General features: G+C 43.1%; 2 protein-coding genes across 2 annotated transcripts; one reads left to right on the top strand and one right to left on the bottom strand.

Annotated features, from left to right (window-relative positions):
• Positions 1-20,141: 20,141 nt before the first annotated feature.
• Positions 20,142-21,186, top strand: LOC109783377 (oxygen-evolving enhancer protein 3, chloroplastic). The gene is made up of 3 exons (XM_020341984.2): positions 20,142-20,456; positions 20,568-20,866; positions 20,972-21,186. Exons 1-3 carry the CDS (start codon positions 20,210-20,212, stop codon positions 21,068-21,070), a joined length of 645 nt encoding a protein of 214 aa, XP_020197573.1. The 5' UTR covers positions 20,142-20,209; the 3' UTR covers positions 21,071-21,186.
• A 608-nt stretch (positions 21,187-21,794) lies between these two features.
• On the bottom strand, positions 21,795-26,766 carry LOC109783378 (uncharacterized). Its single transcript, XM_020341985.4, has 3 exons — positions 26,441-26,766; positions 22,679-23,143; positions 21,795-22,118 (listed from the first exon to the last, which is right to left on the bottom strand). Exons 1-2 carry the CDS (start codon positions 26,638-26,640, stop codon positions 22,705-22,707), a joined length of 639 nt encoding a protein of 212 aa, XP_020197574.1. The 5' UTR covers positions 26,641-26,766; the 3' UTR covers positions 21,795-22,118; positions 22,679-22,704.
• Positions 26,767-27,310: the final 544 nt, after the last annotated feature.

Below are 27,310 nucleotides of genomic sequence, written 5' to 3'. Positions count from 1 at the left end.
GGATCAAGAGTCCGAGGGACGTCATCGAGCTGAACATGTGCAAATCGCGAAGGTGTCGTGCGTTTGGTACTTGGATCAGTTGGATCGCGAAGACGTTCAACTACATCAACCGCGTTACTAAAAGCTTCCACTTTTGGTCTACGAGGGTACGTGGACACACTTTCCCCGCTCGTTGATATGCATCTCCTAGATAGATCTTGCGTGATCGTAGGTACATTTTTTGAAATACTGCGTTCCCCAACAATGGCATCCGAGCCAGGTCTATGCGTAGATGTTATATGCACGAGTAGAACACAAAGAGTTGTGGGCGATAATAGTCATACTGCTTACCAGCATGTCATACTTTGATTCGGCGGTATTGTTGGATGAAGTGGCCCAGACCGACATTACATGACCGCGTTCATGAGACTGGTTCTACCGTTATGCATCGCACACAGGAGGCTAGTGGGTGTCTGTTTCTCCAACTTTAGTTGAATCGAGTTTGACTACGCTCGGTCCTTGTTGAAGGTTAAAACAACACACTTGACGAAAAATCGTTGTGGTTTTGATGCGTAGGTAAGAACGGTTCTTGCTAGAAGCCCGTAGCAGCCACATAAAACTTGCAGCAACAAAGTAGAGGACGCCTAACTTGTTTTTCCAGGGCTTGCTGTGATGTGATATGGTCAAGACATGATGATATATAAATTGTTGTATGAGATGATCATGTTTTGTAACAGTTATCGGCAACTGGCAGGTGCCATATGGTTGTCGCTTTATTGTATGAAATGCAATCGCCATGTAATTGCTTTACTTTATCACTAAGCGGTAGCGATAGTCGTAGAAGCAATAGTTGGCGAGACGACAACGATGCTTCGATGGAGATCAAGGTGTTAAGCCGGCGACGATGGTGATCATGACGGTGCTTTGGAGATGGAGATCAAAGGCGCACGACGATGATGGCCATATCATATCACTTATTTGATTGTGTGATGTTTATCTTTTTATGCATCTTATTTTGCTTAGTACGGCGGTAGCATTATAAGATGATCTCTCACTAAATTTCAAGGTATAAGTGTTCTCCCTGAGTATGCACCGTTGCGACAGTTCTTCGTGCCGAGACACCACGTGATGATCGGGTGTGATAAGCTCTACGTTCACATACAACGGGTGCAAGCCAATTTTGCACATGCAGAATACTCGGGTTAAACTTGATGAGCCTAGCATATACAGATATGGCCTCGGAACACTGAGACCGAAAGGTCGAACGTGAATCATATAGTAGATATGATCAACATAGTGATGTTCACCATTGAAAGCTACTCCATCTCACGTGATGATCGGACATGGTTTAGTTGATATGGATCACGTGATCATTTAGATGACTAGAGGGATGTCTATCTAAGTGGGAGTTCTTAAGTAATATGATTAATTGAACTTTAATTTATCATGAACTTAGTCCTGATAGTATTTGCATAACTATGTTGTAGATCAATAGTTCGCGATGTAGCTCCCCGTTTATTTTTGATATGTTCCTAGAGAAAACTATGTTGAAATATGATAGTAGCAATGATGCGGACTAGGTCCGTGATCTGGGGATTATCCTCATTGCTGCACAGAAGAATTATGTCCTTGATGCACCGCTAGGTGACGGACCTATTGCAGGAGCAGATACAGACGTTATGAATGTCTGGCAAGCTCGGTATGATAACTACTTGATAGTTTAGTGTGCCATGCTTTATGGCTTAGAACCGGGACTTTAAAAACTTTTTGAACGCCACGGAGCATATAAGATGTTCCAAGAGCTGAAATTGGTATTTCAGACTCATGCCCGAGTCGAGAGGTATGAGACCTCTGACAAGTACTTTGCCTACAAGATGGAGGAGAATAGCCCAACCAGTGAGCATGTGCTCAGATTGTCTGAGTACTACAATCGCTTGAATCAAGTGGGAGTTAATCTTCCAGATAAAATAGTGACTGAAAGAGTTCTTTAGTCACTATCACCAAGTTACTAGAACTTCGTGATGAACTATAATATGCAAGGGATGACGAAAATGATTCCCGAGCTCTTCGTGATGCTAAAATCGACGAAGGTAGAAATCAAGAAGGAGCATCAAGTGTTGATGGTTAACAAGACCACTAGTTTCAAGAAAAAAGGCAAAGGTAAGAAGGGGAACTTCAAGGAGAATGGCAAGCAAGTTGCTGCTCAAGTGAAGAAGCCCAAGTCTGGACCCAAGCCTGAAACTGAGTGCTTCTACTGCGAAGGAAATGGTCACTGGAAACGGAACTGCCCCAAATACTTGGCGGATAATAAGGATGGCAAATTGAACAAAAGTATATATATGATATACATGTTATTGATGTGTACTTTACTAGTGTTCATAGTAGCCCCTGGGTATTTGATACTGGTTCAGTTGCTATGATTAGTAACTCGAAACAGGAGTTACAAAATGAACAAAGACTAGTTGAGGGCAAGGTGACGATGTGTGTTGGAAGTGAATCCAAGGTTGATAAGATCACCATCGCACACTCCCTTTATCTTCGGGATTAGTGTTGAACCTAAAATAAATGTTATTTGGTGTTTGCGTTGAGCATAATATGATTGGATCATGTTTATTGCAATACGGTTATTCATTTAAGTCAAAGAATAATTGTTATTCTGTTTACACGAATAAAACCTTCTGAGGTCATACACCCAAGGTGAATGGTTTATTGAATCTCGATCGTAGTGATACACATATTCATAATATTGATGCCAAAAGATGCAAAGTTGATAATGATAGTGCAACATATTTGTGGCATTGCCGTTTAGGTCATATTAGTGTAAAGCGCATGAAGAAACTCCATGCTGATGGGCTTTTGGAATCACTTGATTATGAATCACTTGATGCTTGCGAACCATGCCTCATGGGCAAGATGACTAAGACTCCGTTCTCCGGAAGAATGGAGCGAGCAACTGACTTATTGGAAATAATACATACTGATGTATGCGATCCGATGAGTGTTGAGGCTCGCGGCGGGTATCATTATTTTCTGACCTTCACAGATGATTTGAGTAGATATGGGTATATCTACTTGATGAAACATAAGTCTGAAACATTTGAAAAGTTCAAAGAATTTCAGAGTGAAGTGGAAAATCATCGTAACAAGAAAATAAAGTTTCTACAATCTGATCGCGGAGACAAATATTTGAGTTACGAGTTTGGTCTTCATTTGAAACGATGTGGAATAGTTTCGCAACTCACGCCACCTGGAACACCACAGCGTAATGGTGTGTCCGAACGTCATAACCACACTTTATTAGATATGGTGTGATCTATGATGTCTCTTACCGATTTATCACTATCGTTTTGGGGTTATGCATTAGAGACAGCAGCATTCACGTTAAATAGGGCACCATCTAAATCCGTTGAGATGACACCATATGAATTGTGGTTTGGCAAGAAACCTAAGCTGTCGTTTCTTAAAGTTTGGGGCTGCGATGCTTATGTGAAAAAGCTTCAACCTGATAAGCTCGAACCCAAATCAGAGAAATGCGTCTTCATAGGATACCCAAAGGAGACTGTTGGGTACACCTTCTATACATATCCAAAAGCAAGATATTCGTTGCTTAGAATGGATCCTTTCTAGAGAAGGAGTTACTCTCGAAAGAAGTGAGTGGGAGGAAAGTAGAACTTGATGAGGTAATTGTACCTTCTCTCGAGATTGGAAAGTAGTTCATCACAGAAATCAGTTCCGGTGATGCCTACACCAATTAGTGAGGAAGCTAATGATGATGATCATGAAACTTCAGATCAAGTTCCTACCGAACCTCGTAGGTCAACTAGAGTAAGGTCCGCACCAGTGTGGTACGGCAATCCTGTTCTGGAGGTCATATTACATGACCATGACGAACCTACGAACTATGAGGAAGCGATGATGAGCCCAGATTCCGCAAAATGGCTTGAGGCCATGAAATCTGAGATAGGATCCATGTATGAGAACAAAGTATAGACTTTGGTTGACTTGCCCGATGATCGGCAAGCCATAAAGAATAAGATGGATCTTCAAGCGGAAGACGGACGCTGATAGTAGTGTTACTATCTACAAAGCTCGACTTGTCGAAAAGGGTTTTTGACAAGTTCAAGATGTTGACTACGATGAGATTTTCTTACTCGTATCGATGTTTAAAGTCTGTCTGAATCATGTTAGAAATTGCCACATTTCATGAAATCTTGCAAATGGATGTCAAAAACTACATTCCTTAATGGATTTCTTAAAGAATAGTTGTATATGATGCAACAAGAAGGTTTTGTCAATCCTAAAGGTGCTAACAAAGTGTGCAAGCTCCAGCGATCCATCTATGGACTGGTGCAAGCATCTCGGAGTTGGAATATACGCTTTGATAAGGTGATCAAAGCATATGGTTTTATGCAGACTTGCGGTGAAGCCTGTATTTACAAGAAAGTGAGTGGGAGCACTACATCATTTCTGATAAGTATATGTGAATGACATATTGTTGATCGGAAATAATGTAGAATTTTTCTGGAAAGCATAAAGAAGTGTTTGAAAGGAGTTTTTCAAAGAATGACCTCGGTGAAGCTGCTTACATATTGAGCATCAAGATCTATAGAGATAGAACAAGACGCTTGATAAGTTTTTTTCTCAATGAGTACATACCTTGACAAGATTTTTGAAGTAGTTCAAAATGGAACAGTCAAAGAAGGAGTTCCTGCCTGTATTGCAAGGTGTAAAGTCGAGTAAGACTCAAAACACGACCACGGCAGAAAATAGAAAGAGAATGAAAGTCATTCCCTATACCTCATTCATAGGTTCTATAAAGTACGCTATGCTGTGTACCAGACCTTTTGTGTACCTTGCCATGAGTTTGGCAAGGGGGTACGATATTGATCCAGGAGCGGTCAAAATTATCCTTAGAATACTAAGGAGATATTTCTCGGTTATGGAGATGATAAAGAGTTCATCGTAAAGAGTTACGCCAATGCAAGCTTTTACACCGATCCGGATGATTCTGAGTCTCAATCTGGATACATATTGAAAGTGGGAGCAATTAGCTAGAGTAGCTCCATGCAGAGCATTGTACACATAGAAAATTTGCAAAATACATACGGCTCTGAATGTGACAGAACCATTGACTAAGCTTCTCTCACAAGCAAAACATGATCACACCTTAGTAATCTTTGGGTATTAATCACATTGCGATGTGAACTAGATTATTGACTCTAGTAAAACCCTTTGGGTATTAGTCACATGGCGATGTGAACTAATCACATGGTGATGTGAACTATTGGTGATAAATCACATGGCGATGTGAACTAGATTATTGACTCTAGTGCAAGTGGGAGACTGAAGGAAATATGCCCTAGAGGCAATAATAAAGTTATTATTTTATTTCCTTATATCATGATAAATGTTTATTATTCATGCTAGAATTGTATTAACCGGAAACTTGATACATGTTTGAATACATAGACAAAACAAAGTGTCCCTAGTATGCCTCTACTAGACTAGCTCGTTAATCAAAGATGGTTAAGTTTCCTGACCATAGACATGTGTTGTCATTTGATGAACAGGATCACATCATTAGAGAATGATGTGATGGACAATACCCATCCGTTAGCTTAGCATTATGATCGTTGAGTTTTATTGCTATTGCTTTCTTCATGACTTATACATGTTCCTCTAACTATGAGATTATGCAACTCCTGAATACCGGAGGAACACCTTGTGTGCTATCAAATATCACAATGTAACTGGGTGATTATAAAGATGCTCTACATGTGTCTCCGAAGGTGTTTGTTGGGTTGGCATAGATCGAGATTAAGATCTGTCACTCCAAGTATCGGAGAGGTATCTCTGGGCCCTCTCGGTAATGCACATCATTATAAGCCTTGCAAGCAATGTGAGTAATGAGTTAGTTGCGGGATGATGCATTACGGAACGAGTAAAGAGACTTGCCGGTAACAAGATTGAACTAGGTATGATGATACCGACGATCGAATCTCGGGCAAGTAACATACCAATGACAAAGGGAACAACGCATGTTGTTATGCGGTTTGACTGATAAAGATCTTCGTAGAATATGTAGGAGCCTGATACGTCTCCAACGTATCTATATTATCCTTCTAGGATGTTTTATATGCATTTATATGCTATTTTATATGATTTTTGGGACTAACCTATTAACCTAGAGCCCAGTGCCAGTTTCTGTTTTTTCCTTGTTTTTTAGTTTTACAGAAAAGGAAAACCAAATGGAGTCCAATTGACGTGCCAATTTTTGACGATTTTTCTGGACCAAAAGACGCCCCCGGAGTAAAAGAGTTGGGCCAGGAGAGTCCCGGGCTGCCCACGAGGGTGGGGGGCGAGCCCACCCCCCTGGGCGTGGGCCCCTGCCTCGTGGACAACCCGGAGACCCCCCCTGACATGAGACCTACGCCAAAAAATCCTATAAATATTGAAACCTCTAGAAAATTACCTAGATCGGGAGTTCAGACGCCGCAAGCCTCTGTAGCCACCAAAAACCAATCGGGACCCTGTTCTGGCACCCTGCCGGAGGGGGGATCCCTCACCGGTGGCCATCTTCATCATCCCGGCGCTCTCCATGACGAGGAGGGAGTAGTTCACCCTCGGGGCTGAGGGTATGTACCAGTAGCTATGTGTTTGATCTCTCTCTCTCTCTCGTGTTCTTGATTTGGAACGATCTTGATGTATCGCGAGCTTTGCTATTATAGTTGGATCTTATGATATTTCTCCCCCTCTACTCTCTTGTAACGGATTGAGTTTTCCCTTTGAAGTTATCTTATCGGATTGAGTCTTTAAGGATTTGAGAACACTTGATGTATGTCTTGCATGTGCTTATCTGTGGTGACAATGGGATATCACGTGATCTACTTGATGTATGTTTTGGTGATCAACTTGCGGGTTCAATGACTTTGTGAACTTATGCATAGGGGTTGGCACACGTTTTCGTCTTGACTCTCTGGTAGAAACTTTGGGGCACTCTTTGAATTACGTTGTGATGGTTGAATAGATGAATCTGAGATTGTGTGATGCATATCGTATAATTATACCCACGGATACTTGAGGTGACATTGGAGTATCTAGGTGGCATTAGGGTTTTGGTTGATTTGTGTGTTAAGGTGTTATTCTAGTATGAACTCTATGATAGATCGAACGGAAAGAATAGCTTCGTGTTATTTTACTACGGACTCTTGAATAGATCGATAAGAAAGAATAACTTTGAGGTGGTTTCGTACCCTACCATAATCTCTTCGTTTGTTCTCCTCTATTAGTGACTTTGGAGTGACTCTTTGTTGCAAGTTGAGGGATAGTTATATGACCCAATTATGTTATTATTGTTGAGAGAACTTGCACTAGTGAAAGTATGAACCCTAGGCCTTGTTTCAATGCATTGCAATACCGTTTGTGCTCACTTTTATCATTAGTTACCTTGCTGTTTTCATATTTTCAGATTACAAAAACCTATATCTACCATCCATATTGCACTTGTATCACCATCTCTTCGCTGAACTAGTGCACCTATACAATTTACCATTGTATTGGGTGTGTTGGGGACACAAGAGACTCTTTGTTATTTGGTTGCAGGGTTGCTTGAGAGAGACCATCTTCATCCTACGCCTCCCACGGATTGATAAACCTTAGGTCATCCACTTGAGGGAAATTTGCTACTGTCCTACAAACCTCTGCACTTGGAGGCCCAACAACGTCTACAAGAAGAAGGTTGTGTAGTAGACATCAAGCTCTTTTATGGCGCCGTTGCCGGGGAGTCTACGCAAAAGTCAACATACCAAGTACCCATCACAAACCCTTATCTCCCGCATTACATTATTTGCCATTTGCCTCTCGTTTTCCTCTCCCCCACTTCACCCTTGCCGTTTTATTCGCCCTCTCTTTTCCGTTTGCCTCCCTCTTTCTTTTCGCTCCTCGCACTTTTTGTCGTTATGTCTGAAATTGGGGAAACTATTGTCGATATGGACAATAGTAATAACATGGAAAATTCTGATGCTCCTGCTGAAGAACCCCCTATCTTGCATACAAAAAAAATTCCGAATTGGTAGTGGTAATATTATTGGAAAAGGGGTTATTCAGGATTTCTTTACTTGTGCCGGTGCTTTGCCTTCTATGGGCAGTTCTATTCTTCATAGAACTAGTAGTCTTGCGGACGCTATTGCCATGCTTGTAGTTGAACTTGGAAGGCAATTTATGCACATGCACCCTTGCATACAAAGGATTTTCCTTGAATTTTCTAATATTGAGCATTCTTCTGTTAAGCGTGCCGCTACTATCTTTTTGGCTCATGAGTTCAGATTTATAATAAAAGAGGCCAAAGAAATCTTTGCACATTATAGGGTGGACGCTGGCCATCCTCCCATAGAAACTATCCTATTTGATCAAGAGGAAATAATGCGTTTTCAATCTCTAGACTATGTTGCTTTTAATGAGAACCTTAGAAAAAAGGTTCCTACCAATGTTCTAGTTGATAGAATTTCTGAACTTAATAATGATTTTGCTATTCGAAATAATGAGTTAGGATATTCTCTCGAGTATAGGCTCACAAAGTTCTGTCAAAAGAATGCTTATAATGATGAATTGGTTGTGCAATACGAAGGGCCGAAGGAGGAACCTATACCTCCTAAAGTTGATCTTGGGGACTTTTGTCCCATTAAATTTAGCCCTTTTGATTACTTTTGCTTGCCTCAAAGAAAACTCACTGCTGAACGTAGAGAATATGAAATGAGTTTTAATGATCTATCCTATTATTATGGCAATACCTAGATCTATCCTTGCTATTATGCCTAGCTAGGGGCGTTAAACGATAGCGCTTGTTCGGAGGCAACCCAATTTTATTTTTTAGTTTTTGCTTTTTGCTTCTGTTTAGGAATAAATATTTGATCTAGCCTCTGGTTAGATTTGTTTTTATGTTTTAATTAGTGTTTGTGCCAAGTTTAACCTATAGGATCTTCTTGGATGATAGTTATTTGATCTTGCTGAAAATTCCAGAAACTTTCTGTTCACGAAAACAATTGTTAAAAATCACCAGAACGTGATAAAATATTGATTCCAATTGCTGCAGATCAATAAAAAAAATTTCTAGGTCGTTCTATTTTGGCTGAATTTTTATGAGTTCAGAAGTTTGCGTTTGACGCAGATTACTACAGACTGTTCTGTTTTTGACAGATTCTGTTTTCTATGTGTTGTTTGCTTATTTTGATGAATCTATGAGTAGTGTCGGAGGGTATGAACCATAGATAAGTTGGAATACAGTAGATATTACACCAATATGAATTTAGAATGAGTTCACAACAGTACCTAAGTGGTGATTTACTTTCTTATACTAACGGAGCTTACGAGTTTTCTGTTAAGTTTTGTGTTGTGAAGTTTTCAAGTTTTGGGTAAAGATTCGATGGACTATGGAATAAGGAGTGGCAAGAGCCTAAGCTTGGGGATTCCCAAGGCACCCCAAGGTAATATTCAAGGACAACCAAGAGCCTAAGCTTGGGGATGCCCCGGATGGCATCCCCTCTTTCGTCTTCGTTCATCGGTAACTTTACTTGGAGCTATATTTTTATTCACCACATGATATGTGTTTTGCTTGGAGCGTCATTTGATTTTGTTAGTATTTGCTTGCTGTTATTTATAATAATGTTTTGCATCTCTATTTTCAATAAAAATGTCAAGGATAGCCTTTACCATGCTTATTTAGCAAGTATACATGTTGCTGTTTCAAAACAGAAAGTTTACCGCTGTTGCAAAAAATCCCTAGAAAAGTCAAAATATGATAAAATGGTGAAACTTTTTGCATATTGAGCTCTGATAAATTTTCTACAGTGTGGTAGAATTTCATAATGTTTGGAGTTAGGGAAGTATGATGAATCTTGCATTCCTTACAGACTGTACTGTTTTGGCAGATTGCTGTTATGTTTGCTTGTTTAATGATTCTATTTGAGGATAGGAGTATTAAATATGCAGAGGCATTTAGTATGCAATATTGAATAATAATTTTAGTGATTTGTTACAGTAGAAAATGATAAGGTTTTTGCATTGGTTTATACTAACTTATCTCACGAGTTCTTGTTGAGTTTGGTGAGGATGAAGCTTTCGAGATTTAGGAAACCGTGATATGAGTGGAATTAAGGAGACACAAAAGCTCAAGCTTGGGGATTCCCAAGGCATCCCAAGATAATATTTCAAGAAGTCTCAAGCGTCTAAGCTTGGGGATTCCCCGGTTGGCATCCCACCTTTCTTCTTCAACAACTATCGGTTAGTTTCGGTTGATCCTAAGTTTTTGCTTCTTCACGTGATGTTTGCTATTCTTAGAATGTCATTTTATTTTGTTTTGCTTGCTATTTGAATAAAATATCAAGATCTGAAATTATTAAATAGGAGAGTCTTCACATAGCTACATAATTATTTAACTACTCATTGATCTTCACTTATATCTTTTTGGAGTAGTTTGTCATTTACTCGTGTGCTTCACTTATATCCTATGAGTAAATGGTTGAATGATTTGAATATCATAAATCTGAAATTATATATGTTTCATATGCTTATCCCATGGGGAGTAATGACTTCACATATAAGAAGTAGAGGTGGTAAATTTATTGAAGGTTAGCAAACATTGTGTTGGTCACTTGAACAATTCATGAAAGAATATTGAAGAAGAGAGATTTCACATATAAATATACTATCTTGGACATCTTCTATGATTGTGAGCCCCATTAATTATTTTCAAACCTGAGCAAATTAGTTGAAGTTCGACAAGGAAGACAACATAATGAGTTATGCTTGGGTATATTTGTATAGAAGTTATATTGTTATGGATCCTCTAACATGTGGTGCTTGCTATTTAGAATCCTTTGCTAGCCAAAATATCTGTACTAAGCGGGAATACTGCTTGTGCATCCAAATTCCTTGAACCAAGTTTCTTCCATGAGTGTCCACCATATCTACCTATATGCGGTATTTACCTGCCGTTCTAAGTAAATTTGCATGTGCCAAACTCTAAACCTTCAAATAATAATCTGTTTTGTATGCCCGAATCGCTCATGTAGCGACTAGGGGCTGTCAGTATCTTCCATGCTAGGTGGGTTATTCTCACGATGAGTGGACTCCGCTCATCATTCACGAGAAAATGGCTGGTAACTGGGATGCCCAGTCCTATGATCAAAAGATCAAAAACAAATTCGCAAATAATTTAAACAAAACTCCCCCAGGATTGTTGATAGTTGGACGACACCCGTTGTTTCGGACAAGCTGTGGAGTGTGATTGTTGGTGGAGGGGGAGTAAAATCTTTACCTTTCTGTTTGGGAACTGCCTATAATGTATCTAGCATGGAAGATATTGGGAACTCTTGGTCGTTATGTTGACAATGAAAGCATACCTCTCAAAATTATTTTCATCTCTGTTTTTGCTTCGAGCTCTGGCACCTCTGCAAATCCCTGCTTCCCTCTGCGAAGGGCCTATCTTTTACTTTTATGCAAGAGTCAGTAGTATTCCTTCTCATTCCAACCTACTTTTTAGTTGGCAAGCATCATGTGGTGGAGAAAGATCTAAGCATATATGGCCATTCAAATATATTTGATCATGAATTATTATTGTTGACAATTATCTATATGATAAATAAGTTGGGAGGCGAAACATTAAGCCCCTATCTTTCTCTGTGTTCGATGGATGCTATTTGTTCTAAAAATATGCTTTGAGTGGTAGCAATCATGGAAGACTATATGATAGTTGAGTATGTGGAATTTGCTAAATCAAAGCTCTTACATAGACCCTTCCTGAAAATAAGATGAATTGCAATTGTTTGATGACTGAGAACGCGGTTTGTTAGTTTTCAAGAAAGTTTATGATCTATACTTTAACGTGTGAATAGCTTGTTACTTGATCATGAGAAGCTTTATGATATGAGCTACTGTTATGACATATAATGATGCTAGAAAAGGTGATTGAAATTATCATTGATCAAACTTGTGCACCTGCTAGCATTCACACTTCATAAGTTATTTCTTTTATCATTTACCTACTCGAGGACGAGCATGAATTAAGCTTGGGAATGCTGATACGTCTCCAACGTATCTATAATTTATGAAGTATTCATGCTATTATATTATCCTTCTAGGATGTTTTGTATGCATTTATATGCTATTTTATATGATTTTTGGGACTAACCTATTAACCTAGAGCCCAGTGTCAGTTTCTGTTTTTTCCTTGTTTTTGAGTTTTACAGAAAAGGAAAACCAAACAGAGTCCAATTGACGTGCCAATTTTTGACGATTTTTTCTGGACCAAAAGAAGCCCCCGGAGTAAAAGAGTTGGGCCAGGAGAGTCCCGGGCTGCCCACTAGGGTGGGGGCGCGCCCACCCCCCCCCCCCCTGGGCGTGGGCCCCTGCCTCGTGGACAACCCGGAGACCCCCTGACGTGAGACCTACGCCAAAAGATCCTATAAATACTGAAACCTCCAGAAAATAACCTAGATCGGGAGTTCCGCCGCCGCAAGCCTCTGTAGCCACCAAAAAAATATCAGGACCCTGTTCTGGCACCCTGACGGAGGGGGGATCCCTCACCGGTGGCCATCTTCATCATCCTGGCGCTCTCCATGACGAGGAGGGAGTAGTTCACCCTCGGGGCTGAGGGTATGTACCAGTAGCTATGTGTTTGATCTCTCTCTCTCTCTCGTGTTCTTGATTTGGCACGATCTTGATGTATCGCGAGCTTTGCTATTATAGTTGGATCTTATGATGTTTCTCCCCCTCTACTCTCTTGTAATGGATTGAGTTTTCCCTTTGAAGTTATCTTATCGGATTGAGTCTTTAAGGATTTGAGAACACTTGATGTATGTCTTGCATGTGCTTATCTGTGGTGACAATGGGATATCACGTGATCTACTTGATGTATGTTTTGGTGATCAACTTGCGGGTTCAGTGACTTTGTGAACTTATGCATAGGGGTTGGCACACGTTTTCGTCTTGACTCTCCGGTAGAAACTTTGGGGCACTCTTTGAATTACATTGTGATGGTTGAATAGATGAATCTGAGATTGTGTGATGCATATCGTATAATCATACCCACGGATACTTGAGGTGACATTGGAGTATCTAGGTGACATTAGGGTTTTGGTTGATTTGTGTCTTAAGGTGTTATTCTAGTACAAACTCTATGATAGATCGAACGGAAAGAATAGCTTCGTGTTATTTTACTATGGACTCTTGAATAGATCGATCAGAAAGAATAACTTTGAGGTGGTTTCGTACCCTACCATAATCTCTTCGTTTGTTCTCCGCTATTAGTGACTTTGGAGTGACTCTTTGTTGCATGTTGAGGGATAGTTATATGATCCAATTATGTTATTATTGTTGAGAGAACTTGCACTAGTGAAAGTATGAATCCTAGGCCTTGTTTCAACGCATTGCAAGACCGTTTGTGCTCACTTTTATCATTAGTTACCTTGCTGTTTTTATATTTTCAGATTACAAAAACCTATATCTACCATCCATATTGCACTTGTATCACCATCTCTTCACCGAACTAGTGCACCTATACAATTTACCATTGTATTGGGTGTGTTGGGGACACAAGAGACTCTTTGTTATTTGGTTGCAGGGTTGCTTGAGAGAGACCATCTTCATCCTACGCCTCCCACGGATTGATAAACCTTAGGTCATCCATTTGAGGGAAATTTGCTACTGTCCTACAAACCTCTGCACTTGGAGGCCCAACAACGTCTACAAGAAGAAGGTTGTGTAGTAGACATCAGAGCCAATATGAGCATCCAGGTTCCGCTATTGGTTATTGATCGGGGATGTGTCTCGGTCATGTCTACATAGTTCTCAAACCCGTAGGGTCCGCACGCTTAACGTTCGATGACAATTTGTATTATGAGTTATGTGATTTAATGTACCGAAGTTTGTTCGGAGTCCCGGATGAGATCACGGACATGACGAGGAGTCTCGAAATGGTCGAGAGGTAAAGATTCATATATTGGAAGGTTGCATTTGGACATCGGAATGGTTCCGAGTGATTCGGGCATTTTTCCGGAGTACCGGGAGGTTACCGGAACCCCCCCCCCCCTCCCCGGAGAAGTTATGGGCACACCAGCCCACAAGGGGCTGGTGCGCCCCCCCTTGGACAGTAGGCCGATTAGGACTAGGAGAAGGGGGTCGCCCCCCCTTTCCTTCTCCTTCTCCCTTCCCCCTTTCCTACTCCGTGTGGGAGGTGGAATCCTACTAGGACTAGGGAGTCCTAGTAGGACTCCACACCTTGGCGCGCCCCCTAGGGCCGGCTGCCTCTCCCTCTCCCTCCTTTATATACGGAGGCAGGGGCACCCCAAAGACACGCAAGTTGATCCTTTAGCCGTGTGCGGTGCCCCCCTCCACAGTTACACACCTCGGCCATATCGTCGTAGTGCTTAGGCAAAGCCCTGCGCCGGTAACTTCATCATCACCGTCACCACGCCGTCGTGCTGACAGAACTCTCCCTCGGCCTCAACTGGATCAAGAGTCCGAGGGATGTCACCGAGCTGAACGTGTGCAGATCGTGGAGGTGTCGTGCGTTCGGTACTTGGATCGGTTGGATCGTGAAGATGTTCGACTACATCAACCGCATTACTAAACGCTTCCGCTTTCGGTCTACGAGGGTACGTGGACACACTTTCCCCGCTCGTTGATATGCATCTCCTAGATAGATCTTGCGTGATCGTAGGTAAATTTTTTGAAATACTGTGTTCCCCAACATGATTACCTCAGCAGGACAAGATGGAGCTGAATACACATCCATCCACTTGCCAAAGTTTTGTGGCCCACCAAACACACTGTAGTCTATAGCATGCTTGGCCATCAGCTGAAAAACAGCAATAAAAACTAAGATGTCACAAGAAATAAGGAGCGGTGACTTCAATTCATGGATTGCAAAGGAAAAAGAAGGAGTTTCGACACGGAATGGCGGAGTTGCCGTATGGGGTCAAACATGGGTGCCATGTGCAGACAACCATGGTTGCGATTTTTCATATTTTATGCAACATCGAAATTTAAGAATGTCGTGCAAGAAAGAAGGCAGAACAAACCTGCAGTTTCCCATATGTCGTATCAGTTATCTTGTCTGCGGCAAGCACAACCTTGACAATATTGTACGTCCACGCAGAGACAGCAAACTTATGTGGAGGCGGCGGGCCTCCTATCCCAGTAAAGTTGACAGTGGACAGATCAAGACGATCGACGTATATGAGCTGGTTTGCACAATAAAAAGCAAACTATGTTAGTTGCCATCATGCGAAAAAAGCTTATGTAGTCTCCCTTAAGTCACTAGTCGAAAGAAGGAAGAAATATTTGCCATCTATATATGTTAGTTGCCATCATGGTATGTTGGCAGTTGCCATCTTGTTATGCTGGTAGCTGCCACCAGCCCAACATCACGGTTGCCATCCAGATTGTATAAAAGAGAATGAATGTAGGAAATGAACACTTTTTGTGTGGTAGGAAAATGTAATTGCCTTGTAGGCAGCAACTACAGATGCCATGGAACAAACAAAATTCACTTTGACATGTAAAGATTCAAGGAAAAATGAAACAAAAGGGTTGCCACGCACGATCGCCTTCGGTTGCCATAAAAAAGGAAAATACAGAATTCAGTTAAAAGATCAGTCAAACACTTTGGGTTGTCAGACTATGGCCAAACAGAGATACCAAAAATGCAAAACAATTTGGTTCACACTTATGAACAGCTGCAATGTTGATTTAGGAAAAGAATGAACCGTGATAAGAGCATTTGCAAAAGAGTAGGGAAAAATACCATTAGGTGCAAGTGATAGCCCTTCTGGTACATTTTGTTTGAGAATGCATCATGCAGGAAGTCTGCGATGAATTTACACCAATTCATGTTCTTAACGTCTTTCAGCTTCGCCTGCACAACACAATTTCTGGACAAAAAAGATGCCGCATCAGCATTCAAATAAAAACATCAAAAAAATGGCAGTGACTGGCTTCCAGGTGACATCAAAATCAAAAAGATTGTAGGGAAAAAGAAGTAGAGAGAGAGCATTCACCAGGATAGGGAAGCACTTGTTGCTTGGGCGAAGAGATATGGTAGGCGCAAAGACAGCTGAGATCAAGTACATGAGCAGCTTCATCTTAAGTACCTCGCCATGCGTTCTCATGCCCTCCAGCAAAGTTGCCAGCACAGTCGTATTAGGCATGGATTCCATTCCAGGAAACAAACGGGCGAACACGGCTTCCTCAATCTTATTATTCACCTCATACGGGACTTTGATTTCTCCACGGGGCACACTCAAAGTGCAGAACACAGATTCCTCATCCAAAGGCAGTCTTCCACGTCCCGGAATCACGAATTCCCTAGATGCAGGCTCATATATCTCACCGAGCCAGTCACATACATGATTTACTAGGTTCTTGCACCGAACATCCATCAGAGCCTGCATCCCCATCTCACCGGCAGCTCCCTTCTACTCATCAGTAAATCCCTTGGTCAATATGGTCAGGCGTTCTTGCGAAGCCCTATTGCACTGACGTTTCTTCTTCTGTATAACACAAAAAGGATCATTTGTTGCCATGTTCAATGTAGTGAAAATTTAGTTCTAACAGAAGAACGAAGACTCAATGTCAAATTAAAACATAGGGGGGAGAGTGACCTCATCGCCATCTTTTGTCCGACCGGTCGCACGATTCTATGGCGGTAACTCCATGAAGTCATCATCATCATCTTGATGGTCACCGCGAGCCATTGTGCTATGGTAAGAACAAAAACACGTTAGTGTAAAATAAAAACACAGCCGACAGATGCGGACAGAAATGCACGATATAACGTTTCACTGGATATCATCGATAACACAAATGAAAACTGCCATGTTTACCCCAAAGTTGTAGCATCTGAAAAGGAGGTAATTACCATGTGCTGAACATGCACAAATCGGCAGAAAATAACCAATGGAGAAGCAAATGCAGAAACATGGCAACTGGATGTGTGTGTGCTACTTAGGGATGCAGTTGCCATGTAGCAGAATCAAGTTGCCATGTTGGCTCTAATGAAAGTGGCAATTGAGGCAGTACAAGGAACACACAACTAGGTTTCTCCAACATGTAATGTGGCAACTAACACATTGGCTTCATAAGTACAGGTCACAACTACTAGGTTGAAGTTGCCATGTTAACAAACAAAAGATGTGGCAGCTGAGACACTTCAAACAGGACCGACAACTTCTAGTGTACAACACATAATGTGGCAACTCACACCCTGCCCTCATAGAAAAATGAGTTGCCATGTAATGCAATCAAATATGTTTAGCTATCACAAATCAGCATGGCAACGTAGTTGAGTCTATCGTACAGCCAAACTGTCATTACTCTGCATATGACATGGCAACTCGCAAAGTTGATTCACAAAATTAGTTGCCACTTAGAGGATAGTTGTAGGCAAACAAATGCAATGAAAATTGCCGTGACTGCCATTATCACACACTTAAATATGCAACTACCTAGGTATAGAAATCATACACAGAAATTACTCCCTGACTTGGATCTCATAAACTGACATTATCCTACAAATAATATGGCAACTGACGTAGTTGATTCAGAAAATTAGTTGCCATCGGTGATGATAGTTGTTGAAATTGCCATGACTGTCATTATCCTACATTTTGAAATGCACCTAACTAGATCTAGGGTTCATTCACAACTATCATACCCTGAATTCAACAACAAAAAACGCCCTAAAACACTGATGCCCATATCGTTCGAGGCAAATCAGAACTAACAGTTAGAAAATCGCTCGCGCAAGCACAGGCAAATGCAGATGTCGTTGCCGACTAGGTGAGCCTCACCGGCATGACTGCCACCGCGACTGCGACGGAACTGCGCAATGCCGCCCTAAATGGCAAACACGAGACTCCACCGCCGACGGGGACACCGGAGCGCCGCCAATCCGCCGGAATCTCGAGAAAACTCGAGGGAAAAGTGACCACGGAGGGAGGGGCAGAATTCGCAAGGAGGAATGTGACCACGGAGGGAGCCTTACCTTCTCACTGCGGCTGCTCCGGCGATGACGCTCCGGCCCGGTGAACCCCAGCAACGGCCCTGAATGTCGTCGACTCTTCCGCCGCCGCCGTCGCCTCCTCCTCTCCTCTTATCTTCCAATCGATGGAACCGCTGTGGATAGTTGGTTGGGGAGGAATGAATGAGAAGGGGAGTAATGAACCGCAGCGAGGGGGGGATGGCGAGTCGAGGGAGACGTCAACCGAAGTCGTGCGCGGCGTGCGGGTGCGACGGCAGTTCCACCGCACGCCCGACTCGCAAACCGCTGTCGTCCGAGGGAGAAACGGCGTGCGGGTGAACAAACTACACACCACACACAGGCTTTGTCCTACGTGGCACACGAAATCTACCATCTCGTGTCAAGATTCATGCAAAAACGCATCGACGGCGATCAAGACGTGTGGGCGAGTTGGAGAAATGCCACACGTGTGGGCGTTAGTGTTTCCGTTGATTTTAGGCGCTTCCGCAGTGTTCTTTTGACTCTTTCGACTCAGAGGTTGGCACCATACAGTGAACTGGACCAAAGTTTGTTGCGATCTAATCCAACGGTTCTTGCGTCATATGGAGGAGATGCTAATATAGCAGCGTCCAAAATCGAAAATACAACGGTAAACATGGGTCCAAGCGCACACCGTATGAGTAGTAAAATCTAAAAAGTAGAAAATAAAATAATTCTAAAATTTTAGGTTAACATACATGATCGCATGTTGTGCTTATACATGACGTTTCATGTAGAAATGGCATTTGTGGTATTCTTGATAAATGAAAATTGGACATTCGAATTGCTTTAAACGCTGGTTTTTTATATAGCGTCGGTTTTGTGTTTCTTGCCCAGAATGCCACAATTGCCATTTCTTCGCCAAACTTCACACATGAGTAGAACACTTGATCATGTATGTTACAAACAAAATTTAGAATTGTTTAAAAATAACATTTTTATTTTACTGTTCATACGACACGCCCGGACCCATTTTCCAAAAAAATTGTGCTCTTGCTAGCCACTGTTAGTCTGCACCGCTTCCAATTGTGTGACTCTTCACCGCGCCATGGACGTTCCTAGTCTAACATTGTACCCAACGTTTCATAAAAGCTTTTCATCACATATTGCATATTCATCCACTTCTTCCTACCACCGTTTATCGGGTTGACAAATCTCCTACCTTATTGCGCCCTTATTAGTCCACAACTTCACAAACACCTGGACAACTGAGGTCAGGGTTGAATCCATTAAAAGCCCTAAGGACCGTAAGCTTCCCCATAGGATGTTGATGACCGCGGAGCTTCATGGAGTGCAACCTGGGCCAGCACCCCCCCCCCCCCCAAAGCCTATGAAGAAATACCTCACTACCCCTAGGTATTTGGGCCATAAGTACAGAAAAATAAGGCCAAACCTCATAATTTAGCCCCCCCTCAACCCATTGCCCCTCCAGAATTTTGGCCCAAGCTCCGCCACTGTCGATGACTGAAAAGAATACCAATGACATTGGCGGAGGTGTTGGCACTAATCTTAGGAAGTCGGGTGAGGAAGATCTCTCTAGCTCACATTGTGATCGATTAGACCGATGCAAATCTGCAACATCGCCAACGAAATAGGGAGACAAACATCAGTTAATCGATGCGAACCCAAAAAAAAAAACTATGGCTCTTCAGTTGTGTTGTGGTAAACTTACTTTTATAGTCTTTTCATGAGAAAACAACAAGTGAATATGGGGAAAATCTGCTAAAAACAACTTAACTCAATAATAAAAGTGGGTTACACTAATGGGCTAGTATAATCCATGGCGATGATTAATGCAGTGCATGTGAAGTGAAAATTCAAATGCTATGCTGGTAAAGAAATCGTCATGGTGTTTGCTGGGAAAAGAAATTATCCAGATATAACAAAGTGACAAAACAAGGAAATCTTACTGGCCAACTGAAGCCCAACCATTGGCCAGGGCGCAATCCAAATGGAGGTCAGGCGATGCAGCATGCCCACAAGCCCGTGCCACACGTCGCGCGCGCATTGGCCGCGAACTTATCCAGTCAGATAAGGTTTCGCGCCGCAAAGGACAGCGACACGTTACACGTCCTCCTCATATATTTTTGCCAGTGGATCGAGAGATCGCTAGCTTCTCAAGAGGGATAAGAGAGAAACACAGAGCAAGAAGAGAAGAGAGAAGCAAAGCTTGAGATGGCGCAAACCATGGCGTCCATGACCGGCCTGTCGCAGGGCGTGCGTCTCCCAGGCCCGGCCGGCAGGCGCGCCAGCAGGTTCATCGTGAGGGCGTCGTCGGCGGAGGCGGAGGCCGCCGGCCGCCGCGCGGTCCTTGGCCTCATGGCCAGCGGAGTCGTCGGCAGCGCGTTCGCTCAGGTGGTGCACGCCGGCACCGTCGCGGCCATCAAGGTTGGCCCGCCGCCGCCGCTCTCCGGTGGACTCCGTGAGTGCCTCCAGCTGCTCGTACATCATCACTATACTGTACTCGCTTTAGTAGACTACTATATAATGATTTTACGGCTGATCTGATGGAATGATTTGGGTGTGTGTTCAGCCGGAACGGACAACTCCGACGAGGCAAGGGACTTCGACCTGCCCCTGAAGAACCGGTTCTACCTGCAGCCGCTGCCACCGGCGGAGGCGGCGGTCCGGGCCAAGGAGTCGGCCCAGGACATCCTCAACCTCAAGCCGCTCATCGACAAGAAGCAATGGCCGTACGTCATGAACGACCTCCGCCTGAGGGCCTCCTACCTGCGCTACGACCTCAAGACCGTCATCTCCTCCAAGACCACCAAGGAGGAAAAGAAGGACCTCAAGGACCTCACCGGCAAGCTCTTCGCCACCCTCGACGGGGTAAGAAACCTACCATCTCGCAGTTTCAGCTACCTTGCTGCATCAAACCTGAACATTTTCACAAGAAGAAGAATCGCAGGACTAACAGGTTTTTCTTTCTTGCAGCTTGACCATGCAGCCAAGATCAAGAGCCCCACCGAGGCCGAGAAGTACTACGGAGAGACCAAGACCGTTCTTGGCGATGTCCTCGCCAAGCTAGGCTAGATGGATCCGCATAATGGCCGTGTTGCTTTCAGGCCTTTTATGTTTGTTCATATTTGGAAGCCGGCAATGTAACTTCCCTGTTGATAATATGTCAACAAGCACTAAGTATGATTCTATATTGAGTCTTTCACAGGTGAAATCACAAGCAGATTCAGTCATATGAAGAGTAAACATTAAGACAAACTCCACACAGATCCGAATAGTAACTTACAGTTAGAGCCCAACAGCCATGAGTTTAGTCCAACTGAATAATTCATCCAAATCTTCTTTTGATTTTTTAGTTATTAATATTAATTCCCACTCAGTGCTAAGTAAACACCATGCCAAGGTCTTTTTCCTTTGGGACTGGTTTCCGCATGATTTCCGTTAAGAAGACCATATAGAAGTTCATACAAGCATCAGCCTAGTCATCTGGGACATATCCCAAACTGCTAGATCAACGGGAACAGCAAAGACCAGCTAAACATAGTACCAGGCTTACATCTAAAACCACAGCTACCAACATCTCCAAAAGAGGGCTACAAGTTCCAAACCAATGACAGCAATGACGTGCCAAGTATTTGAGATGTACTCCCTCCGTTCCTAAATATTTGTCTTTTTAAAGATTTCAAATGGACTATCACATACAGATGTATATAGACATATTTCACTTGTTGAAATCTTTAGAAAGACAAATATTTTGGAACGGAGGGAGTAACAGAAATCAGCTACCAAATGCTACAACTCCAGCTGATAAGTGTTTATCCTGTCAGGAATATATTATTTCGACATTTCAGTTGAATGGGCTAGAAAGACTTGAGAAGAGAACACCTCAATCCTGACACTTAAGAATTCAGTGCTTGTACAAAACTTCCACGAAATTAACAAGTCATTGCAACACCGAGATGTGCTCCGGGTAGATGGTAGCCTTGACAGTTAGGCCTAAGATACACTGCAGTGTTCTGAGAAAAAGGGGTCATTTGACTTGCAAGATATTCTCCCCTGTTTATATGAAATGAAAACCTTCCATTGTTTTGCAAGGACATCAATATTTCTCTTCCTTTTTTATCTGCAAGAAAAGGAGTATCTCAGTTCTAACGTAACTTTGGGCAAGAAAATGGCCCATCTGAAATTGATTTTTTAAGTTGTAGTCGTATGTGAATAAGTGCAACATGTAGTATTTCTTATGATGGTCTTATGGAAAATCAGATAATTAGACCCAGGTACCCAATACAAAAAAATGCATGAAGGAAATGACATTTAACATTCGTTGTAACACCTATGCAGACAATTTTTTGCCCTTATGTGACTTGACATCACAAGAGAAAGATGACATCAAGACAATGCATATCCTAAAAGTACTTCAGTCTGCCATGACAAGGAGAGGATTCAAATGGACCAATAATGAGTCAAATATAAATAAATTAAATAAAAACAACTGTGCATCCTTTTCCTAGTAACATATTTCAAACTTTCAGGTATAACAGAGTGGAACTGTGCAAGTCATTTATCACCGATATGCCAACAAAGTCTTCAATATCTAACAGTTAGCATATTTGGCGGATAAAGTAAAGTTCAACAAAGGGATGATGATTATTCCTGAAACAAAAGCTACAGAAACACATTTACCATTAACAATGGCACGCAGGTCCAAGCTAAGACTTCTCTGCGACATCAGACACCTCTTCATTTGTATCCACGACTTCAGTTGTTTCGTCATCATCAGCTTTAGTTGCTTCTAGCTGACTCTGCTTTGCCACACCCAAAGCCCTTCTTGATTCGCTGCGGAACTCTCTCTTGGCCGATCGAACCTCCTCGAAACCCTGCTCTATCTTAGCCTCTTCCTTGGGAGGGAAGAAGCCAACTTCCATCCCAGCTAGCTCTGAATACATCTTCTCAATCTTTGCCTTCCAGGCTATTCCCATCTCAGTATCCATTTTGTTGTAAGGTGTCTTCAGGAGGTATTCATCGATCCCGCCAGCTTTGTCAATGCACCGTAGTGCATGAGTGGTTACTTTGACTCTAATGTGTCTGTCATGAATATAACTGAAAAGACGTTTCTCCTGAACGTTTGGCTTCCAGTTTCGCCTTGACCTGAACAAAGAAAATGCTCCGTAAGAAAAAGGTGCTCAATATACAAAGATCGGAAGGAGGTAGGGAGATTCTTAAGAAAGGCTTGAGCCACATGGTAAAATAATTAGCAGGCAGTGTTTCAAATTTGCAAGCTGCCAGGATATTTCTGGGTTGTCTAGCATGTAATTAGACATCCAAAATAAATGGTAACACTATCACTTTTGTTAAAGATATCCAAGAATGCAGCTCCTAGTAGGCTAGTACTACTGTGATGCTACAGACAAGATGAAAAGCTGCAAACCAAAAGGTTACAAGGATGATCAGTCATCATTAGCAGCTTTGCACTGGCCAGAGGTCACGGAGTTCCTGAATTAATGTGGTTCGGTGCTTTAGTTCATCAACCAACTAAGAGTTAGTCCACATGATAGTTGAATCAAGTAAACACCATCAAGAAAAGTATCTGCTCACAGGAATCAGAGTCTGCGGAACATCTCTCAATCAGCTGCTCGTGGACAACAGACCTTTGGGGCCTTATCCTCTGCTGGGCAGGTCGCACTTCCGCCACCCCACCTGAGACGGTGGCTGACCATGTACAAGCACCCCCAAGCTAGAAGAGAGGATTTCAACTTCATGGTCATCCTGAAGGTTTGGTCCATCTGGTGTGAACGGAACAGCAGGGTGTTCCAAGGGGCCAAGGGGTGAGCAAGGACACCCTGAGAGTGCCCAATGGAATCAAGAAGGCCGAGTGGTGGCGATGGGCTTTTAAACTACCGGCTGCATGACTGCCATGAGTAGTTAGGGTGTTTATGTTATGTGTGTTGTCTGTCTATGACTTGGCGTTTGTTGCCCAACTAGTGTAACTATTTTGCTTCTCCTCTCAATGATAAGATGTGCAAACACTTGTTTGCAAGTTTTTCAACAAAATAAGTACCTGCCAGGAACAATTGGATTTATATATCAAGAATAAGACGAGTTACTGTTCTCCTTCCAAAAAACAGGTGTGTGAAGTTAATAACATTGGATCATGAAGGACCAAATGAATCATGAGGCCATACTAACAGTTTAACACGGTGTTGGGCCTGGTGGCAAGGTCGGGAAGGAGATAAATGAGGTTTTGCAAGATTATACGATTTCTGTTTCACACATTTTAAATATGACTGAACTTTGATTGAATTTGTCATTATCGCTACAGAACAAAATAGTGTGGCATAGCATAGCTTTTGCAAGTAAACAGCATGCTAATTTCCCTGACCAGCTTTCTGAGAAATAACACTGATGAGTACGAAGGGGCTCCCTTTCTCTGTTTTCATGACCTAATAGTGTTCGGCATGGGGCGTACACCGCCTGCAGGTTTCCCTCGGTCTTGCCTGTGAGTGATGAGAGCTTCTATGACTGGTGGGACTCTAGGCTGCATCTCCAACTTCTCTGCGTGAAGGTGTGGCCTCGCTCGGAGTCCTTGTCAAATGGCATCTGTGGAAGCACAGGAACGCCTGTACTTTCGACAACGCGCGCCCCTCCGCTACTCATCTTATCCAAACTATTCTGGAGGAAACCAGAACCTGCGCTTTGGCTGGTGCCAAGGGATTGGCAGCTATCAACCCGTACGATCCACCATAGTCTATTTGTTGCTTGGGGCTGAGCATCCCCTCTCTCCTTGCTGCTCTCCGAGCCAAATAAAAGGCAGACAATTATATAACTCTAGTGTTACCATAATGTGTGGTGTTACATCATAAAAAGTCTGCCTAATCTTCTACACTCTTGACATTCCAATCATCAAAGAATTGCATGCATCTCGTTCTGATGCAAACTATCAAAGCCAGTACAAAATGGAGTGAATCCCAACAAGACCTGATTTGATCCTCAGCTCATCCAATTCTCAAGTCGGTGCTGATTAAGAAACTAAATCAATTACACAGGTGAACAATCTAATATATGATCAGGGACGGATCCAAGGGGGGGCGAAACCCCCCTGACGTATTTTCCCACCATTGATAGCGATTAGGTATCTAGCTAATCTAGCATCTCTCACGCCTAATCCCCCCCCCCCCCCCACCCCACCTGTAGCACTAATGCAACATAAACGTACTTGACAGGCCCTCAGCTATCCTACCTATAGCAGATTCTAAATCAGATAGCAGGCCAAAAGGCCCAAAAAAACCAAGCCGAAGCTCACCATCAGAAGAAAAAAGGCCATGGACTTGGAAACCTAGCATAAGTCACGTACCCCTAAAGTCACACAATTAGCATCACAGTGAGATCGTTTCGTTTATGTGCTGCTGCCATTCAACACGACGACGCGCCTCCTCCTATCAACGAGGGCAGTTTCGATCAGGCCGATTCTGATCGATCGCAGACCAGAAGGAGAAAGGGCCGGCTGGCCACACGGTCTACATGAGCGACGATGAGGCATAGAAGAAGGTGAGTTTACTCAGGGCTGAATTTACTCCAAACATTAGATTAATTTGTGCCTTGAGAAATATACAAGTATAACTGTTGAAATTACAGGCATCAAAACAATAATAGGAAATTTCCAATTGGCGATTTGTGCTTGTGTGGACATGAAGATATAGATAGCTGGATCAATTCATAAAAAATTCAAGCCAATTGGTCCAAAGCCCTCAGCCATGTGAATGAGATGCTAATGCAAATGCAACCAGTGTGCAAGCTATCGAAGAGAACAGTCCTAACAAATATGTAATATTAATCCTTATTACAGAACAATTAGTACTACCTCTGTAAACTAATATAGATCACTACTTAGTGGTCTAAAACGTCTTATATTAGTTTACAGAGGGAGTAGAATTTAACCATCTACACCTTATGATATGATTCCTTTCGTGCAAAAATAATAATGTTTAGCATGATTTTGATGCTTTAGTTGTAGACCCCCCCCCCCCCCCCCTATTTATTTTCTGGCTCCGTCCCTGCATATGATTATTATGGCATAATCAGGGCAGATATATACAGGGTGTGGCCTCACTACACCTCTCCCTTTCGTCTCACAACCCCCTCATCAGTATTTCCTCCATTCTTCATGGTGATTTGTGGCATTTTCTACGAAAACTTAGAATCCAAGTCAATAATTTTAAACATGAACTAACAATAGCAGCATTTCGCAACTCAAATTCCCAAACAAGATAAGCAAGACTCGTCACGTCCCCTCCCCCACCCCACTCAAATCGAAATGATCTCAAGAAACGTCAAACGCGTCATTTTCCCCATTCCAACGACTGAGCATATGCATTACAGTTCGGAATATCTGCGCGCATGGATCAGAAGAGATTGCACGAGGGAAGAGGCGGGGGAGAATTTGCATACTTGTTGCCGCCGTCCTCTGAGACCTTGTTGCCGAACTGGATGTGGCGGCCGGCGAAGATGCCGCGCTTGGCCCGGCCCATGACGACCTTGCTATTCGGGAGTATGTTCTTCACCGTGTCCATCACCTCCGCCGGCAGCTTCCCCTCCCCGCCCACGCGGCGCACCACCTTCTTGTAAATCTCCCGCGCCCGGAACGACATCTTACTCTGGCTGTTTCTGATGCTTCGATGGCGGCGGCGGCGGCGGCGGAGGCCGGTTGCCTGCGAGGTTTTCCCGTGCGTGGTGGGGGCGACTCTGGTGCGGGTGTGGTTTGGCTCCGTGAGATCTTCCGGCATGTGAGACGCAGTATTTTGGGCCAGACCACACGGCCCATTGTCTGAACGAGTCCACAAGGCGAGGCCCATACACAAGATGCCTTGTTCGTAGTTCTAAAAAAAATGCCTTGTTCATTGGGAGCCCCTACGTGTCCGCCGGCGGATGTATTAGAAACATCCGCCGCATGGAGCTCCGTAGGATCAGCGCTCTGACTACTATCAGATCTAACCACCACGCGTGTGACCACCTTCTTACTTCCTGCAACAACCGCTCAGTTTCAAAAACATATTTCCCTATCCGACGTCCTGACACAGCTGCGCCCAGCGCGGCGCCAGCCCCCACCACCGCAAAATCGCTACCGCCGGCGCGCTGGGGGAACTAGTCCTTTGTCGTGCTCGCCGGAGTTGCTCCTCCTCCTCCGTCTCAGCCCCACGAGCAGCTGCTAGCTCCAATCGAGCACGACGGCAACGACCTCTCACGCTCGGCGCTTCTTCGGCGTTTTCTGCAACCAAATCTATGTTTCTGAAACATGCCTCATGTTGCAATGTCTTGCCA

The sequence above is a fragment of the Aegilops tauschii genome, chromosome 2, assembly GCF_002575655.3.
Source record: "Aegilops tauschii subsp. strangulata cultivar AL8/78 chromosome 2, Aet v6.0, whole genome shotgun sequence".
Classification (NCBI taxonomy): Eukaryota; Viridiplantae; Streptophyta; class Magnoliopsida; order Poales; family Poaceae; genus Aegilops; species Aegilops tauschii.
The sequence above is the reverse complement of the archived record's forward strand: the minus strand, read 5'-3'. Positions and strand labels throughout refer to the sequence as shown.

Coding starts and splice junctions, on each gene's coding strand:
- LOC109783377 (XM_020341984.2), top strand. CDS start 20,210: ATGGCGCAAACCATGGCGTCCATGACCGGCCTGTCGCAGGGCGTGCGT. Junction 20,457..20,567: donor GCCGCTCTCCGGTGGACTCC/GTGAGTGCCTCC, acceptor GTGTGTGTTCAG/CCGGAACGGACAACTCCGAC. Junction 20,867..20,971: donor TCTTCGCCACCCTCGACGGG/GTAAGAAACCTA, acceptor TCTTTCTTGCAG/CTTGACCATGCAGCCAAGAT.
- LOC109783378 (XM_020341985.4), bottom strand. CDS start 26,640: ATGTCGTTCCGGGCGCGGGAGATTTACAAGAAGGTGGTGCGCCGCGTG. Junction 23,144..26,440: donor TCAGAGGACGGCGGCAACAA/GTATGCAAATTC, acceptor TTCTTTGTTCAG/GTCAAGGCGAAACTGGAAGC.